This window comes from Rhagoletis zephyria, unplaced genomic scaffold, assembly GCF_001687245.7.
Source record: "Rhagoletis zephyria isolate East Lansing unplaced genomic scaffold, Rhagoletis_zephyria_1.1 Rzeph_scaffold_00290, whole genome shotgun sequence".
NCBI classification, from domain to species: Eukaryota; Metazoa; Arthropoda; class Insecta; order Diptera; family Tephritidae; genus Rhagoletis; species Rhagoletis zephyria.
This window is the reverse complement of record NW_016157374.1, coordinates 262,737-281,131: the sequence shown is the minus strand read 5'-3', so window position 1 is coordinate 281,131 and position 18,395 is coordinate 262,737. Positions and strand designations below refer to the sequence as shown.

The following is an 18,395-nucleotide window of genomic DNA, read 5'->3' as shown; positions in this document are numbered from 1 at the left end:
GTGGCATTTTATTTCGTAGACGAAACGACAGATCGGCAACGCTAATGAACAGTAGCCACGCTGAATGTTGGTGTAAAAATTAGCACTTCAATGGCAACTCCAATTCACGCAGCATTTTATGATACCACTTCATGATTTCATGCACACAACACAGTACTTATGCATATGCATATGTATGTACATATGTGCATACATACTTACTTAAATACATACATACATAGTTAGTACATACAGAGAGTTGAGCAGCGTACTGTATGAAGAAGCGCTAAGATTCCCGGTTGCGGCGTACGGGTTAAGGAAGTATGATTGTTGTGACGCCAAAGGTAGCGAAATGAGCATGCACGAGTACTTACATATGTATGTTCCGTGTATGTGAAATCGCTGGTGATCTGTTTTGGAGCAAGTCAGTAGAAATGTCATCATTTTCGAGTTGAATTGAGCATTTGAATTTCCCCATATAGCATTTTATGAACACTCTAAAATGTGCATCTAAAACTTGTTACTACTGAAAAGTGTCTAATTCTCAAACAGAATCTGTGTAAATATACGCATAAGATGTCAAGATCTGATTTGAACATGAGATGTTTAAAATATACATATATGTAAATAAACACATGAAATGTTTGAAATTGCAAAAATTTTGAAAGTAAAAATACATTTCATATGAATAATAAAAATTTACATTTACATTTACTGTGTAAAAAGTAAACAACAAGTGTTTAATTTTATTACACGGTGTGCAAATTTGCACACATTAGGAAATGAAACTCTTACCTCTCTTTATATGCATAAATTTAAACACAAATTTTTTAGGGCAAATTTTAAACATTGTATGTGTAAATTATAGGCTGGTTTTCACTATTTCAAATTAAATGACATGTGCCGTTTACCATGGGTATTTTAATATGGTGCATATGTATGCATAATATGGCGTCTATGTATTAAAACCACCCCCATGGATCCGCCACTGACTGACTCATAGTTTAACCCCCAAACCCCCCCGCTGGATCCGCCACTGATTATGAAAAAGTAGTTTGGAAAATTTGAAAGTTAAATTATAATAAACTTTTTTTTTGACAACCCTAACGTACATGTGTTGAATTCAATTTTTAATCAACCACACAATATATGCTCACTGCATTTACTCATTGCCCACATGTAGAGCGCTTCTAAATTTCCTGAAAGGTTCCTGTGGTAAATAAATGCTACTGCAAGCAAGTTCAAAAGCTACCGAAATTTTAACAAGTCAATTTAAAGATAATAAAAATCATTGATTTTAAAACTTCACAATACTTAACACATTTATTTATTTTATGGTACACGAGAAGTCAAAATCAAAGGCAAAGAGAAAGATGCCGACAAGTATGAATGTACAAAAGGTACCCACGAATTGGTGAAATAAAAGAAAAAGGAGGTTCAGTCTCACCAATATAAAATTTCGTTATACATACATATCTAAAATTAAAGAAAAATAAGTTTTTAGCAAAGATAAATAATTAGGTTTTATAGGTTTGCTATACACCTTCGGCCCTGAATTATTTTTGCAAGGTAATTAAAAAAAATTGTTTTTCATTCGAACCTAGGCGTCGCTTTTTGTAAAATTTTACAGCAATAAAAAAATTGTTTTAAAATAGTTCTAATGCAATAATCGAAATACTTACTTAGCAATATATATTAATGAGCTTTAATTTGTTCATATTAGGGTGGTACGTCAGGACGATAAGAACGCAAAGGGGTAAGTGCTTGAACGGCGTATTTGAGGTAAATAACCTTTGAAATAAAAAAATCCAATCTTCGATACAAAAACCTCAAAATCCGGCTAGATATGCTGAAGATATGACGGAAAATGTAACAGGCGATCCCTACATTCGGACCAAAACAGTTATTATTATTATTTTTTTTGAAATCGCCTTGCAAAAATACTTTAAATTCGAAGGTGTACTTTTTTTTGGTACGGTTTAATATACATACATACAAATGTAAACCATTTTATCAAAATAACATTATTATTAACTAAATATTTATTTGTAGTAACTGCATTTCGTTGCCTTTCTTCTACATTAGCGAACGCGTTTCATTCGATATTAGAATGCCAGAAGTTATAACATTTAGCTAATGTCTATATTGATATTTGTGTAAAAGTGAATTTTAATACATTAAAAAGAAAATTAAACACGCGCATACAACTTCCTTAAACCTGACTTTTTTGATATACGCGCTCGTGCCTTCAATAGAAATCGCACAATTTTATATTCTACCACCTTCACAACAATGTAAATACATATGAGTGACTATCAAAGCAATCCAGCACTCTGAACGACCGCTGAGCCTGCACAAACTCAATGCTGTAGCTCAGATCCTGCTTACTAGCTTTTATGTTCATTAGACATATGAGCAGTTTATTTTGAAAGTGGCATAAGTCACTTCATAAAGGGTTCGCGCAGGAAGATAAAGATAAAGATAAAGATAAAGATAAAGATAAAGATAAAGATAAAGATAAAGATAAAGATAAAGATAAAGATAAGGAAAAGGATAAGGATAAGGATAAGTATAACGATAAGGATAAAGATAGGGATAAGGATAAGGATAAGGATAAGCATTAGGATAAGGACGAGGATAAGGATAAGCCTAAGGATAGGGATAAAGATAGGGATAAGGATAAGAGTAAGCATTAGGATAAGGACGAGGATAAGGGTACGGATAAGAATAAGGTTAAGGCTAAGGATAACGATAATGATAATGATAATGATAATGATAATGATAATGATAATGATAATGATAATGATAATGATAATGATAATGATAATGATAAGAATTAGGTTTAAAAATAAGACTAAGGTTATTTTTCAAATAATAAGTACAGTAAGCAGTTAATTATAAAACGAGAGAGTAAAAATAAAGCTATAATAATAATAATAATAGATTGGCGCTTACACATATGTTAGTGTTTGGCCGAACTTCTCCTCCGACTTGTGGCGTGCGCCTTGATGTTGTCACACAAAGCGGAGGGACCTACAGTTTTACGCCGACTCCGAACGGCGATTGTATTTTTATGAGAAGCTGTTTTTCATGGCAGAAATACACTCGGAGGTTTGCCATTGCCTGCCGAGGGACGACCGCTGTTAAGAAAAAACCTTTTTCTATATTTTTTGGGATGTTGCTTTGACCAGGGCTTGAACCCAGGTGCTGATGTGTGAAAGCGCGCACTGCTTACCACTACACCACAGCGGCCGGCTATATTTAGTAGAAAATAGATTGCCTACTTCTTTTCTGGAATACAAAGTTTCAGTACTCCCGCCCATAGAAACTACAAGCACTCGTTTTTTTCTTCTCTATTTTCAATCTGCCTTTATTTTTTAATGTGAATCTGCCTCTTAGTTTGAAACACTATTCTATTTGCTCGTCTCGCCTGACTAACATACCGTTGCTGGACATGACTGACCCATTGTCTCACTGCTCGAATCAGTTACAAACGTTCCAAATTGACTTAGACCAAGCAGATTATAGTCAGCAATGACTTCACGCTGCAAGGCGCTCGCACTTACGTGAGTTCACATCTACTAGCGATTTGTAAATGTTTGATTTGGCCACGTTCGACTGAATTTCGTACCTACATAGCTATGTATATAGCTTAGGTCAAAATAATATTTTAAACCATCCACAAAAAAAGAGTTAAGCATGATGGAAAAGCCAACCGTGGTAATATAAAGAAGCAGAAGATACCAACTGGAAGGCAAAACGATCAACGAGCGCCGGAAAAAATTAAGTTTCAAACAAAATCAATATTTGCTGTTTTTTAGCTGCTGTCGCTCCGTACTTCTCGGGCGGCAGTACATGTTACTATGTAGGTAAATATGTATGTACATATGTACGTGTGCGCCTTCTTTGCCATTCAGGTGTTGGGAGTGTGATTTCTGATTTCTCTTCTTTTTTGTTGCTATTGTAAAAATCATGCATACATATACATACATATGGGTGGTTCCATGGGAAACTGAACTTCAGTGCAAAAATGATTTTCTTTATAAAACTTACAAACGTGTGGATAAGAGACGTTAAGTGACATTTTGAACAGTTTTGTTTTTTCTTTTGTTTAATGTTTATAGATTTTTTTTTATAAAAGTCTAGCACTTTACATAAGCAGAACCACAAAAATCCACATTTTAAACTTCGTACAAAAATTATAAAAATTCAACAAATTTTAAACTTTTTGTTCAGAATTTTTAGAAAAACTCAAGGTATGTAATTTTATAGCATTTATAGCAAATTAAATAGTTAGGTAAAAGTGAAAATTTCAAGGTGCTAGGAAATCGCGGTAATTTTATTTTATTTTTTTTTGCTGACGTTGCTAGGCATTTTTTCTTCTATATAAAAGCCTCTATCCCAAGATAAAACGTGAGTGTATGAGTGTGGGAGTATAAAACGTGAGCCCCTACTTGGCTTCAATATTTTTTAATAACTAATCTTTAACATGGACCGCACTAAAAGCTCCTTTTCATATAAAAAATCGTACGTGTCCTACCCGTGACAAACGTTGTCCCACCCGGATTTCGGATTTTTTTTATAAACACAGTAAAGTTAAATAAATTCACAGTTTCCGTAAAATATATCTGCTCCAAAAAGCAGGTTCCGTTTTTTGTTGAGTACAGTATACTTAAATTTAAACAAGAAAGAACATTTTTTCTGTATAAATGTCCCACACGTGTCGGTGGAATCGCCCATATATATATATATATATATGTATGTGTGTAGATATGTATTTATGCATTAAAGTATGTTTGTTTGCTCATGTTTGTATATCATAGTACATACATCGAATCGGATTGGATCGCATCGCATGTACATGTTAAAATATTCCCAACTCCACGAAAGTCGCAGCGAACCACTTTGACGTTGTTAGTGGCGCAGGCGAATGTTGCTGGTTGCTTGCTACACGCCTGCTGCTGCTAGTGACTTCATAGTTGTTGGCGTTTCGATTCTGTTTTAGTAGAATGTTGTTATTGATTATTACTGTTTTTTGTTACCGCTTTGTTTGTTGATATGTATTTGTTGTTATTTGTTGTTTGCTGTTAATGGTGCTGGTATGCTTTTGTTGTTGTGCAAGTTGCTACCTTTTTCGCCTCTGTTTGCCCACCGATGTTGTACTCCTTCCAAAGGCGCGTTTGCTTTTCTTTTTAGTTGTAACAGATTTTCTGACGTTTTTTCCTTCTTCATCAGTAGTATGTATGTAGTGGCGTGACAGCAGCATCAGCAGCGACGGACGGCAGAAACAATGAGCTACGTTGATGGGGTTACAAATCTATCTGGCGCGTTGTAACATTTTCCGCCCCTATGAATTCGGCTGCACTTGTGTGCCTCTGTGCCTTTGTGTGTGTTTGTGTATCCAGCCCATCTATGTAGCCATCCAGCCTACGATTCATCCGCTCCCGTGTGTGCTCCCATCAAAAATTCCATCCAGCGGTGTGTGTTTGTGCGTCGCTAGGCAATCTTCACCTGACTTGTTCGCTATTTCCAACTTCATTCAACTGTCATGCACGTTTTGTGAGTGTAGTGGTTGGCATATCGTTGTGGTTGTGCAATAAACTACACACACATCTACATATGTACGGTGGCGAGAATGTAAATAGGGAAAATAAATTTTGGCAAGTGGCAAGCTTTGGCCATTTTTTCTTAGTTTATAAAATTTTTATTATCTTTTTTAGGAAAATATGCTTACCATCTTAAAAAAACCATATTAGTCAAAATTTTATATTTCGTTGAACATTTATGAAAATTCGGCGTACTTTTAATATTTAAATGTTGGTCAAAATTTAAGCCTTTTAATCAGATTTTTCAGAATTCTTCTGAGTATGCAATTTTGTAGGCTATCAGTTAGCTAACAATCCGTAAATATTTAAAAACTGAAATTAGGTTTTTCTATATTAAGACAACGATATAAGCAGCCAACAGAAACTTCATAAGTTCTTAGCCCACTTAGGAAAACAGTTAATTTCTTTTCGAAATTTTGTTTTTTTTTATCTCAAAAGAAAAAAAATTATGCTGTATTTCAAAGTCCACCGCTATTAGGAAAAGTATACCACACAGTGCAACAAAAAAAATAAAGCAGAAATACCTAGAAAGTTATGTATAGATATTTTCTGGTAGGTCTTTTCGAGCAAAACAATAAACGAAATATGAAATTTGCCAAACACCCCCAAAATCTTGATTTACCGTTAAAACCCCGAGATTTTGTACTTTTGCGCACTTATAAGTCTGTAACTTAGTTTCAGGCTATTGTTTAAAAAGAAGAAACTTAGAAATTTCTAATGATATATACGTGAATGAAGAAACCTTAAAAGATCTGTATGTATTTACCCAGGAAATACATTAATTTTTACTTTTTTCGCCTTTTTAAATTTTGGTGAGGTGTTTACGCAAATTTTATAAGAAAACCATAATAGTCCTAAATTGATTGTAAAACCAAATTTAGCAGCGAGTAAAACGAGTGTTTATTTTCAAAAATCGGATAAAATTTTGCTGAGCTATAAAACTTTTTATGAAAACTATATTTAATAAACAATTATGTGGGAAGAAGACTAAATGCAAATAAATTTTTATGGACATGTTACAACCAGTTTCACCGTAAACATTCAAAAATTCGCTAACAACCGTGACATAGTCGTCGTTTTTTGTGGTTTCCAAGGAAATTATTTCATAGCGCTACAAAACTTTTCCGTGCACGTTTTTCTACAGAGTTTAGCTTGTTCAAAAAGCTCACGTCGCTCATAATTTTACGAATTTGAGGTACTATGAAAATACCTAAAATTCATAAATGGAGATAAAACCAATGAAAAGGTACTAGATGAGGGAATAAAAAGGTAATACTTGTCTTTACTTTGGCTTCACTTAATTTTGAGAGCACCACTTTAAGATGACAAAAGGCGTCGCTATTTATGTTTGATATTTTTTTTTTTAAATTAGGGGTATTCTCGAAGCGTTGCAAAGCCCTTGCACGGTGCATGGATTGCACGAAAAAAACCCGGTTTTTATATCAGTAAATAGTAATATTTAAATTTACGTTATTTATTATATTTTTATTACAATTTAAGATGAAAAAGTGGTATTTCCCTTGTGTAAAGGTTTTAAACTTTTAAAGAAAGCCATCATCAACAAAGTTTTTTTTCACTGTGCGCAGGCGCGGCGTCAGAGTCATTACGCGCGAATTTGAAAAGTTATGCAAATAATGACGATTGCTATTTATAATAAAAATCTAACAGTGTTGACCTATTTTCTGATTGCGTAATTGAATCTCACATTTACGTCTTAAAATGTTCTACTTTTAGTGCAGCTAACTTAAAATAAAAAGATTTTTTTTTCAGCTCAAATTTTACCGCCCTAAATTTTGCCGCCCTAGGCAGCATATGTTGCCTTTACAGTATATCCGCTACTGGATGCGGCTCTCGGTATGGTCATACTTTGCGATCATAAAAAACGTCAAATTTCCAAAAAAAAAAAACGGTCAAGCAAACATTTTTCAGTTGTATAGCCAAAAATAAAATTTTTCCAAAAATTTAGTTTTCATAAAAGGCTTAATAACTCCGATTTTTTAAATAAACACTCGTTTTACTCGTTATTAAATTTAGTTTTACAATCAATTTAGGATTAGTATGATTTTCCTATAAAATAGTGCATAAATACTTCACCAAAATTGCAAAAAGGCAAAAAAAAAAAAAAATGTGTTTGCTGCGGAAATACGCACAGATTTTTTAAGGTTTCTTTATTCACATGTATACTGTTCGAAGGCCTAAGTTTCTTTCTATTCTATTAAAAACTCTTTAATTCTGTGGCTGCAGATTGGACGTAAGACAACTTGACAACATAAATTTATCGGAAAGATGGGAGGTGCCAGGCCCCCTCCATTTTTTCTACCAACCTTAAAATTATATTTCCTTAAAATATTCTAGATTTTCTAATGCATTGCGATATGAATCAATTGAGAAAAAATCTAATGTCGATTCTCATATTTTTTGGATCGATTCAAGGATTGCATCGGAATTAATAAATCTTCAAAAAATCAAATTGGAAGGGCTAGATTTATCGATTTAATCAATTTGAAAACGGCATCTCTACTACAAAGTATGATCGAAATTTGTTTTGTATGGAGAAAAAAAACTTTACGAAAATTACCATTCATAAAATTGAATTGGCTAGAAAACTCCATAATCAGAAAATTTCTAAGAAACCTTATTAAAAAGCTCAAAATTTTTATGAGACTTTGCTGAATTTTGGTAATTTTTGTACAAATTTTCAAATTTTTACTTACATGCATGGTTTTTGTTAGATAACGAGCTTCAAGAAAAAAATAATAAACATAAAATAACACAAAAGCCAAATATTTCTGATCCCTATTTATATTTTCGCCACTGTATGTAGTAAGATGTGATTGGGTTTTTTTGCTGCAACTGAAGCTGCTGTTGCTACCGCTGGCAGCGTAGGTCTGCTATGTACATGTGTAGATATTCGCTGATTGTTGCTTGTATGTGAATTCATTTAGTATTTCGTTTCGTTTGTTACTGTTTTTGGCATCTTTTGAATGACAGGTTGTTGAAAAATTCAATTTACTTGATCGTCTCAGTGTTGCGCGATACGCGATAGCAACGGTGCTACTTCAACGGATTTTTCGCCATCGAATGAGTGGACAACAAAAAAAGAAAATCAAATTAAAAATAAAAGAAAATTTAATCTTCTCCACACACTATCACTAGCGTGTGTGTGTGTATACGTGCTTTTACAGTGTTTTTAATATTGATTCGTGTTCGGGTATTTCTCTGCGCATGACAGTTGAAATAAAAGGGTTTTGTGATCATTTAACGATTAGTGTCAGTGCTAACTTAAATTATATAGATATATGTACAAGCATACATATGTTTCTATATATATCTGTACATACCTATATATGTACATAAATAAATGCATACATATATTTTAATAACAAACTATGCAAGCAAATATTTCAGTCAGTCCTTAAAAGACGAGACAGTTCATATTTTATTATATCGCTTAGCCTACGAATGCTTGAAATCAGACAAAAAAAAAAAACAACCATGCGAATCTACAATAAAAACAGGAAATACCGAGCTCGCTGGTAGTGAAATTAAGAAATATTTATTGAAAAACTAGTAAACGTACATCCTAAACCCTGAAACACAAAAACCATAATATCAATCGGAGGTTAGTAATTCATCGTGAAAATTTGTGATATGAAAATGCTTTGATATTTACTGTGGGAAACACAATAAATCAAAAATGTTTTTTTAAACATGTATTGCTCATAATATGTACACCCACAGGACGGTTAGGTCCGCAGAAGTCCACGTAAGTGGGAAAAGCTTTTGACTGTCAGTTACCTGGGAGTGACCAGACAACGTCTGGATATTTATATCTACGTATCCTCTGGGTAGCGAGCAAATACTTCGCGTGCTCTTGGTTTGAGTCCCGCCCAATGAACCTCGGATGAGACTCTCCTTTTTAGTGACGTCCACGGCAAACGTATTAGGGACTATGATTTGAGGGCATGCACCTGGAATATCCGGACCCTTAATGGGGAAGGTTCCTATGCCTGGCTGGTTGCTATAGTCGGGAACACAAAGGTTGACATCACCGCCATCCAAGAAATGCGATGGACCTGGCAAGGCAAGGTAAGCGCAGAGCCTTGCGAACGTCTACTACAGTTGCCGCGTAAAGGAGCGCAAATTCGGTTCTGGATTCGTGGTGGCAGAGAGCGTACAAAAGAGCGTTGCCCCCGCCAAGACATAAAAATCGTGTTTGGCGATTTCAATGCCAAGGTGGGCAAGGAAGGGATTTCTGGCGCTACTGTCGGAAAATTTAGCCTGCACGACAAAACGTCCGATAACGGACTGAGGCTGATCGACTTCGCCGGGGCCCGAAATATGATATAGAAAAATCCGTCAAGTTACATTTACCCCCAACCAATGCAAGGAAAGTTTAAAGTCGAGAAGCTGTAATCACAACAGACGGCAAATTTATTCGTCACTCGACTCTGAAACCTGCTCTCAGAGAACACTCTTCAACAAGCCGACATATCCGAGCTTTGAAACCACATTTCCCACTCATTACCTAACCCTGTCGAAGAACAAAACGGATTTCAGCGAGCCCGAACTAAAAACTGGTACGGTGAGGAGTGTCAGGAAGCTGCAGAGAAAAAAGATGTCGCTTATAGGGCCACGATGCGATCGGGCGTAGCGCGCGCTGTGTGGGATCAGTATAGGGAGCTGAAGAAGGAGGCAAAGCGTATGCCGCAAAAGGAAGAGAGAGGCCGAAGTACGTGAGTGCGACGAGCTTGAAATGCTGACTGACAGGAAAAAACGCCCAAAAATTCTAGCAGAGAGTTATTCGACTTACGGAAGGTTTCAGGACCGGGGCGAACTCCTGTCAAAACAACAATGGCGACCTAGTGACCGATGTCCAGAGCGTACTCTTTAATGTCTGTCGATAACAACGGAGTCGATGTACCGCCAGACTCAACTGAAAAAGAACAAAGCTGATGGAGCTGACGTCCTGCCAGCTGAGCTATTCATGTACGGCGGCGAGGAGCTGATAGGGTGCGTGCATCAACACTTATGCAGAATATCGTCCGATGAACGCATGCCCGACGACTGGAATTTAAGTGTGCTCTGCCCAATCGACAAGAAAGGGGTTCGCGCCATACGCGTCAACTACCGAGGAATTAGCCATCTAAACATAGGTTACATTTCTTATCAAGCCTATTGTGTGAAAGACTGAAGCCCACCGTCAGCGAAATGATTGCGGCATATCAGTGTTGCTTTATATCTGGCAAATTCACCACAGATAAGGTATTAGCAAACCGCCAACTCTTGGAAAAGACTCGGAAGAATAGGATCGAGCCAAACCATCGTTTGCAATGTCATCAGCTCCGTCAGAATTGGAAAGGACCTCTCCGGGCCGGTTGGTATCCAACAATATTTCAGACAAGTTGGCTACATTTCGTGTGATTTCTTTAATCTGAGATTGGAGAGGATAATAAGAACTGCAGAACCGCTCAATCAGAATACTTTACCAGAGCGTGCAATTGCTTGTGGTTGCCGACGACATCGACATTATCGGTTAAAACAAGGACTACGTCTATTCTGCCTTCTCGAAATTGGCTAGAGAAGCAAAGCGATTGGGTCTGGTGGTGAACGGCGACAAACCGAAATATCTCCTGTTATCACACAAACAGTCAGGGGATATATGTATGTATGTCTTGGTACCCTTTGAAAAAGTAGACGGCTTCGTTTATTTGGGGATCAGTATTAACACCAATAATAATGCCAGCCTTGAAATCCAATGGAGTGCTACTTTGAAGTAAATAGGCAGTTGCGAAGTTAAGTCCTCTCTCGTTGTATGAAAACCACACTCTATATGTCACTCATTATGCCCAGCCTGGTATATGGCGCGGAGGCATGGACAATGAAAACATCTGATGAAGCGGCTTTTCAAGTTTTCGAGATAAAGATTCTGCGATATACTTATGGGTCTTTGCACATTGGCGATGACAAATACCGCAGACCAGGGCCGTAGTCAGGATTTTTGTTCGGAGGGAGGGGTTTTGGCAATTTTTTTTTTTTAGTTTCACTTTTATTTCAACATATTTTTATTTAAAGAAAAATACTGATAAAAATAAAATATTTCACACAAACAACAAAAAATATAAGCGATAATTGCATGAGGCTATTGCCTGAAAATTCTAAAATGCGCTTAGTGGCATTGTGCTACTATGATAGCACGGCCGAGCAATCATAGTAAACTTATGTACAGTTTTAAAATATCATTTTTGCTGTTATTTAGAGTTCATTCTTTAAAAACATCCGTATAAATACAAGTTTAAAGGCAGTGTCACACGATTGGGTATTTGCCAAAATTTGGTGCAAATCATGTCCCAATTGTGTGAACACCCAAAATATTTTTCTTTATCCCAATCACGAAAATTAATTTGTTGAAATTTTTCAATAAAACATCGCTGTATTTTACCAATCTTTTGACTACAAACATATTATTACCAATAGCCCAATATAAAAATGTACTAATCTGTACAAATGTACCAATCGAGTGACACCTCCTTAAAAATTTGTGCAATTTAAAAAAAAAAATTCAACAAATTTTTGTTAAAATTGAATTGAATTTAATTGAGTTCTAGTAGAATAAAGGACGAGTTTCAAATGGCTAAAAATTTCGATTGATTTTTTAGAATTTTTAAAAAGTTCGAAATTTGTACGAAAGTTTGTTGAATTTTTTTTAATATTGCACAAATTTGGAAACTTGGATCTACACGGGTTTTGTTAAAGAACGAACTATATTTTTATAAAAAAAAACACCTTCCTTTTTTATATAAATCTAGCATTTGAGGTCGAATTAATTAGCTAAAAGATAATACCGCCTTGCTCGGAAGATTACACTGATTAAAATAACGAAATCTACTTTCTCTCAGATCGACAGGAAATATGTTTAAATAATTAAAAACTATTGCCAATAAGCACATCGATGTTAATATCGTTGACGATTTGTTTCACGTTCACCGTATAAAGATATAAGAAATATCATATTATTTCGGAAGAATTCTTCACATTATTTTGGTAGAAAGTACCACTAATCACTTCTGCGAGATCGATTGTTAACTTCGATTACTCGATTATTTTTTTGTATGAATTAAGAGCATGAAACACATAGAGGTTGTTCACACTTGCCTGGTTATCAGTTTATGTGGTTATGTGGTTAAGTGGTTATGCCTTTTACTCAGTTTACAACAATAAAATACACTACAAAATAATAATTTTTAAGCAGATAACCTGAAAACCAGGCAAGTGTGAACAACCTCATAGTGTTACTCATACGCCATGTATTTAGTTACTCATATCCAGGCGTTTGAACAAACTCACTAGGAAAACAACAACAATTATTATGCGATAAAGACTATTTGAGGCGTAGTAGTACTTCCCACTGCAATGATGTAGAGTCTACATTGTCAACTATTTCGGCTTATACAAAGGATGTTATTTCCATCTGGATCTCGTTCGGATCAACGACAATCGTCAGTGATAAAAGCAGCGATGTGCTAATTGTCAATAGATTATAATTAATTTAAAATATTTCCTGTCAAATTAAGAGATTGAACATTGCGTTATTTCAATCAGCATAACTTCCCGATCAATGCGGATTATTTTTTATTCGTTAGGAAATTATTTCAGGGTACACCTAAAAAGTGTGTCATATTGACTGAGCTATTTGTAACAATTGTATGTTTTAGGTAGCAGTAAATGTATTTTTTTAAAGTGTTGGCAACATTTATTCTCTATAATGTTTAAAAAGTCTAAAAACAATTATTCCTTAGAGTGAAACGAATAAGCATAGATATAACCGTAATGACATAATCTCCGACTGTAAGATACTCACGATCAATCGCATTGACTTTTCAATATGGATGAAAGTTAGTCCCGTACCTCCTTGAAACAAAGTGCATTATCATATCAGATATACTATACACATTTCCATTTGTTATGAATAACTAAATATTAAAAAGCATATTTCTCTCTCATTGCTCTATTTTGCAGGTCCCAAAGATTGTGATCTACCCAAAGCGGCAATCACGGCACTTCACGCCGGCGTCAATAGTTTCGGCCAACTGCCACCGAACGCGCAAAATCAGGCCGACGTGGTGTTGAACGGCGGTGGTGGCGGTGCGGCACGGTTGCATGTCACAGGCGGGCTGTGCGATACGCCGAATCCGCATCATAATAACAACAACAATAACGTGAGCAACAACAACATGCAACAGCAGGATCAGGTGAGCATGCAACGAATGAAATGAAATAAAATGAAATAGTCAAAGCCCAAGGGGCAAAGCAAGCAAATATTTACTCCAAGATGAACGACAAAAAAAATATCAAAAATCTTAAAAGTTATTGAACTTCGAAAGCAATCATCCAACATTCATTGTTTATGCATTTTTATCAAATTCGTGCATATTTATTTTCGCTAAGACATACTTATGTAATTGAATGTTTGTTAATTCACAATAATCTCAATGTTTTTTCTTTTCTTTTCTTTGCATTTCCTTGATGTTCAAAAACCAAATCGATTAATCGGGCACTTCTGAATTAAACTCAAAAATATGAAATACTGATTTTCTCTTATTCGTTTACCAAACATTTGCATGCGAATTTTTGAACACATATTGCGGATGTTAATTGGTAAATGAATGAAAAATGCGCGCAAAATTTGACTTCATTATTCATTCGAACAAATGAATCAAATTGAAAAATCCAAACAAATTGAAAAGTAAGTGTATTTTTTCTTCTATCTGTTTGTATGTATGTATTTTATATGTACTTAAGAATATAGTTAAATATATATTATGGTATTTGTATATACGTAAAATAAATAAGTTTTATTGTTTATAGGCATAGACTTATTAGAGTAGAGGATTTGGTTTTGTAAAGAATTCGATTAAGATATCAGTGGAGTAGAATTTTTAGAGGCCGATTACTCAATGTCTGGTGTTATCGACTCCCTGTTGTATAGGTAGCAGAAATAATAGACTCGCCTTATTTTGACCAGTTTGGCTATACTTCTTTGTTTTAAAATTTTTTTCAAATCCTACCGAAAACGAATATATATAAAGCCACTTTAGTACCGGAGTGACAGCTAATTCCTTGTTGCTATCAGAACCAACGACAATGGGTTGGCTTAATCTCATTCGACCATTTCGGGCAACCATTTCCTGGGGGGGTTTCAAAGCACTTTAGCAGTATTTGAATGAGCAGAATTTTGACCAGCAGAGTTTGAATCTCGGCAGCAGTTACACCAGACTTTCGTGTCTGCTTAGGTTTCATTGCTTCGCCGACAGCAGAACTCTGCTTTTTAGACGAACTTGTAGCAGCTTTTGGAAAGGTGCTAGAGTTAGGTGAAGCAACTTGGAAGGTAGCGCAAGAGTTTGTCGCAGTACTATTTCGTCTATAGGCGTACTTGGTTTCGCTGGTTTTCATCCAAAAACTTGGAAGGCGAGGACATGTGTTCGCCAAAGATTTTCGTCGCATTAGCTTAACTTCCTTTGTTCTCAAAACTTTCGAGAGGGTTGTAGACGCACACGTCCGGGGGTTTTTCCACTGCGATGGCATGTCTAAGGCACAGCATGAATATTTACGGGGACGATTCACTGAGGCGGTGCTTCAAGAAGTCTTTAGAATAGTCGAGAGGTTACTCGAATTTAAGCAATATACTCTGGAAGCCTTCCATGATATAGAAGCAGCATTTAACAATGTTCGGGTAGAAGCTATCCAAAAGTTCATGAACGAGCTCGGCGTCGGAGTCAATAGGCGCATGGCTAATGACGACGCTTCACAGCAGAACGATTTCAGCTAAATTTGGAAGCTACACACTACTAAGGAACTCCTCAAGGTGGAGTGTTGTCTCCAATTTTATGGCTTAGCACAAACAAACCAGTACTACTCAAGCTTAAACAGGTGGTAGTAAAAGTAGTAGCCTACGCTGCCGATGTAGTGGTTCTAGTAACCGGGTTATTTCCATTTGTGGTGAGTAATATCATGGATGGAACTTTAGCAGAGCTATGCTGGTGGGCCGAGCAATGTGGCCTTAGAGTGAACGCAGAGAAAACAGAATTAATGCTCTTTGCGGCCAGGTCCCTAGCTTCGAATTACCAGAGCTGAATTGGCAAAGCCTACACTTATCTAAACAAGCGAAACATCTGGCAGTCATACTGGATCCTAAGCTAAGTTGGAAAATAAATACTGAAGAGAGAGTAAAGAAAGCGAGCATTGCCTACTACTCCTGTAAGCGGATTTTTGGGAAGACATGGGGGTCTCAATTCAAAAGTGCTACTCTGGATATACACAGCGGTTGTACGTCCGATCTTATGCTACAGTTATCTGGTATGGTGGACAGCCTTAAAGAACCGATTAATTATGTGAAACTGGGAGTTCAGAGAGCTGCATGCATCGGGACCACAAAGGCAATGAGAACTTACCCCACAGATGCCCTCAATGTTATTACAAACCTATTTCTATGCAAATTAACATATTGCACACCGCATCAGTCTTGGCTATATGGCTCAGAGATCTGGGTATATGGAAAGAAGGAACAATCGAACATAGCAGCATTATTTCTCGATTGCCACCTAAGATGAGACTGGCTACCAATCACATACGACCTGAAGTAGAGTTTCACAGGCCTTTCGGCCTTGTAAGTACCAGAATAAGCAGAGATAGACGCATGAAAATGTATACTTATATGATCAGAAAGTCGAGCTGAGTCTGTCTGTTTGTCTGTTCACCTGCTTGTATGCAATATTGCCTTTCAGTTTTCGAGATATCCGACTAAAATTTGGTGAGCGTATTTCCGAAATGTATTAATCATTTGTCGGAACCGGAAAATTCGGACCACTATAACAAATAGCTCCCATACAACTGATTGTTCAAGAACATGAAATTTCGTACCGTTTTCACCAATTATCAACATAATGCTTATGGAGAAAATGACAAAGATTGGGTCACTATAACCTATAGCCTCCATACAACTGATTGTTCAGATATGGCGTTTTACTATAAAACTCCTTTAGTTGGACATCTAAAACTGAGATATTTTGTGAGCTATTTGCTAAGTAATAGCACAAATCAGCAAGATCGGTGCTGCATAAGCTATATCTTTTATGCCACTGATTGTTCAGATATAAGTTTTTGCGATATATGTAACTTCTTTATGTAGCCAGCTAAAACCAATAATTGGGTAATTATTGAAAATTTTGTTATTTGTAAATCTTAATCGAATCGCCTCAGTCCATATTGTAGCATTGTTGGATTACTTTTTGATTCTCAGTTCTCAGTATATTTTATCGGTATATAGTTTATATACATACAAACATACATTACTGGCCAACCAACTTCATGGAAAATGGCTTACTTTCAACAGCGTTTCTATCTTTTGCAGAACTCGGATAAAAACAAGCAGAAGCGACATCGCACCCGCTTTACACCTGCTCAGCTGAACGAGTTGGAGCGTTGCTTTTCGAAAACACACTATCCGGACATTTTCATGCGTGAAGAGATTGCGATGCGTATTGGATTGACAGAATCGAGAGTGCAGGTGAGTTTGTAGAATCCAAAGAAAAGCGCATACATACATACACATAGATACTTAACTACCCTGAAGGAAAGATTGATCGAATTGTTCGAAAAAATACAATCGAAAATATATTAGTTTTATATATAGAACAAAGTAGTCTAAAAAATAAAGCAATGTAGCGAAAAGTAGGCAAATTGTACTAAAAGTGGTCCGAATGTAATGCAGAGAGTTTTGATCTGAAATTGGTTACAATGTCCTGCAGAAGCGTACAACCGATAGAAATAATGATTTAGTGATATGTAGGGACAAAACGATACTAGTAAAAACAAGCACTTACTCGATACTTTTCAACCGATACCAAGTAATTTTGGTATCGATATTTTTGGACCGAGTACTGAGTAAGTATCGGAAGAAAGTACTTGTATCGAAAACCGATTAAGTGACAATTTCATTACCGGACTTTTATTTTTTAATATAATTATTATTGTGAGTATCTAAACATTTTTGACAGTTTGGTTGCCAACGAAAAGAAAGACCTATAAATAAAGACCTACATATTATCATCTCATTAACATATCGCTAGCTTGAAGAGAAAAGTTGCTAAGTCCACTTTTTGTGAAAACTCATATTTGGATATAGGAAGCAAGGTAAATTAAAAACGCTGCGTTTCCAAAAGGATTACATAAATAACGTGCTTGGTTTATTTCTTCCCGTCTATGTATATTCAATTAAAGGCAAATTTACTAAGACCAAAAGAGGCACAGAAAAATCGATAAGCTCACAAAAAGTTCTAAGTCTAATTTGCAGCGGAACCTTCTGCGAAATTCTTGCGGGAAATGTTTTGAAACGTTTTTTCCTCCCTTGTAAATTTTTTACAAATGGACTTAGCAACTTTTCACTCAAGAAATTATCAACATGATTACTTATTTCAGAAATATACCATTGTTACTCTGCAAAACTGTTGTTGAACAGTGTTATAATACAAATGACTTTTATTATTTAATTAATTTGTATGAAATAAATTATAAAATAATTGTTTTTGAACTCAATCGCAAATTCAAAAGCAAATTCTGTTAACAAAATTCTAGGGATTTCTTAAAAAAACAACTCTGCACTTTTTTCTTGTTTTTTTTTTTTTTTGGGAGGCCATCCTAGTAAAACATGTTTTAAAACTTAAAGTTTTTCTTAAAAAGATTAAGTACCATTCGTCTTAGATCAAAAATTACAATGATTACAATGTCATCCACAAATATAATTTTAATCGT

The 18,395-nt window shown here is 35.6% G+C and overlaps 1 protein-coding gene across 1 annotated transcript in view; it reads left to right on the top strand.

Annotated features, from left to right (window-relative positions):
• The window catches only part of otp (orthopedia homeobox), an 82,984-nt gene that overhangs the window by 21,668 nt on the left and 42,921 nt on the right, over window positions 1-18,395 (top strand). The window contains exons 3-4 of the mRNA XM_017610217.1: window positions 13,605-13,837; window positions 17,017-17,151. Coding sequence (XP_017465706.1) covers window positions 13,605-13,837; window positions 17,017-17,151 — 368 coding nt within the window. The remainder of the gene's footprint in view (window positions 1-13,604; window positions 13,838-17,016; window positions 17,152-18,395) is intronic.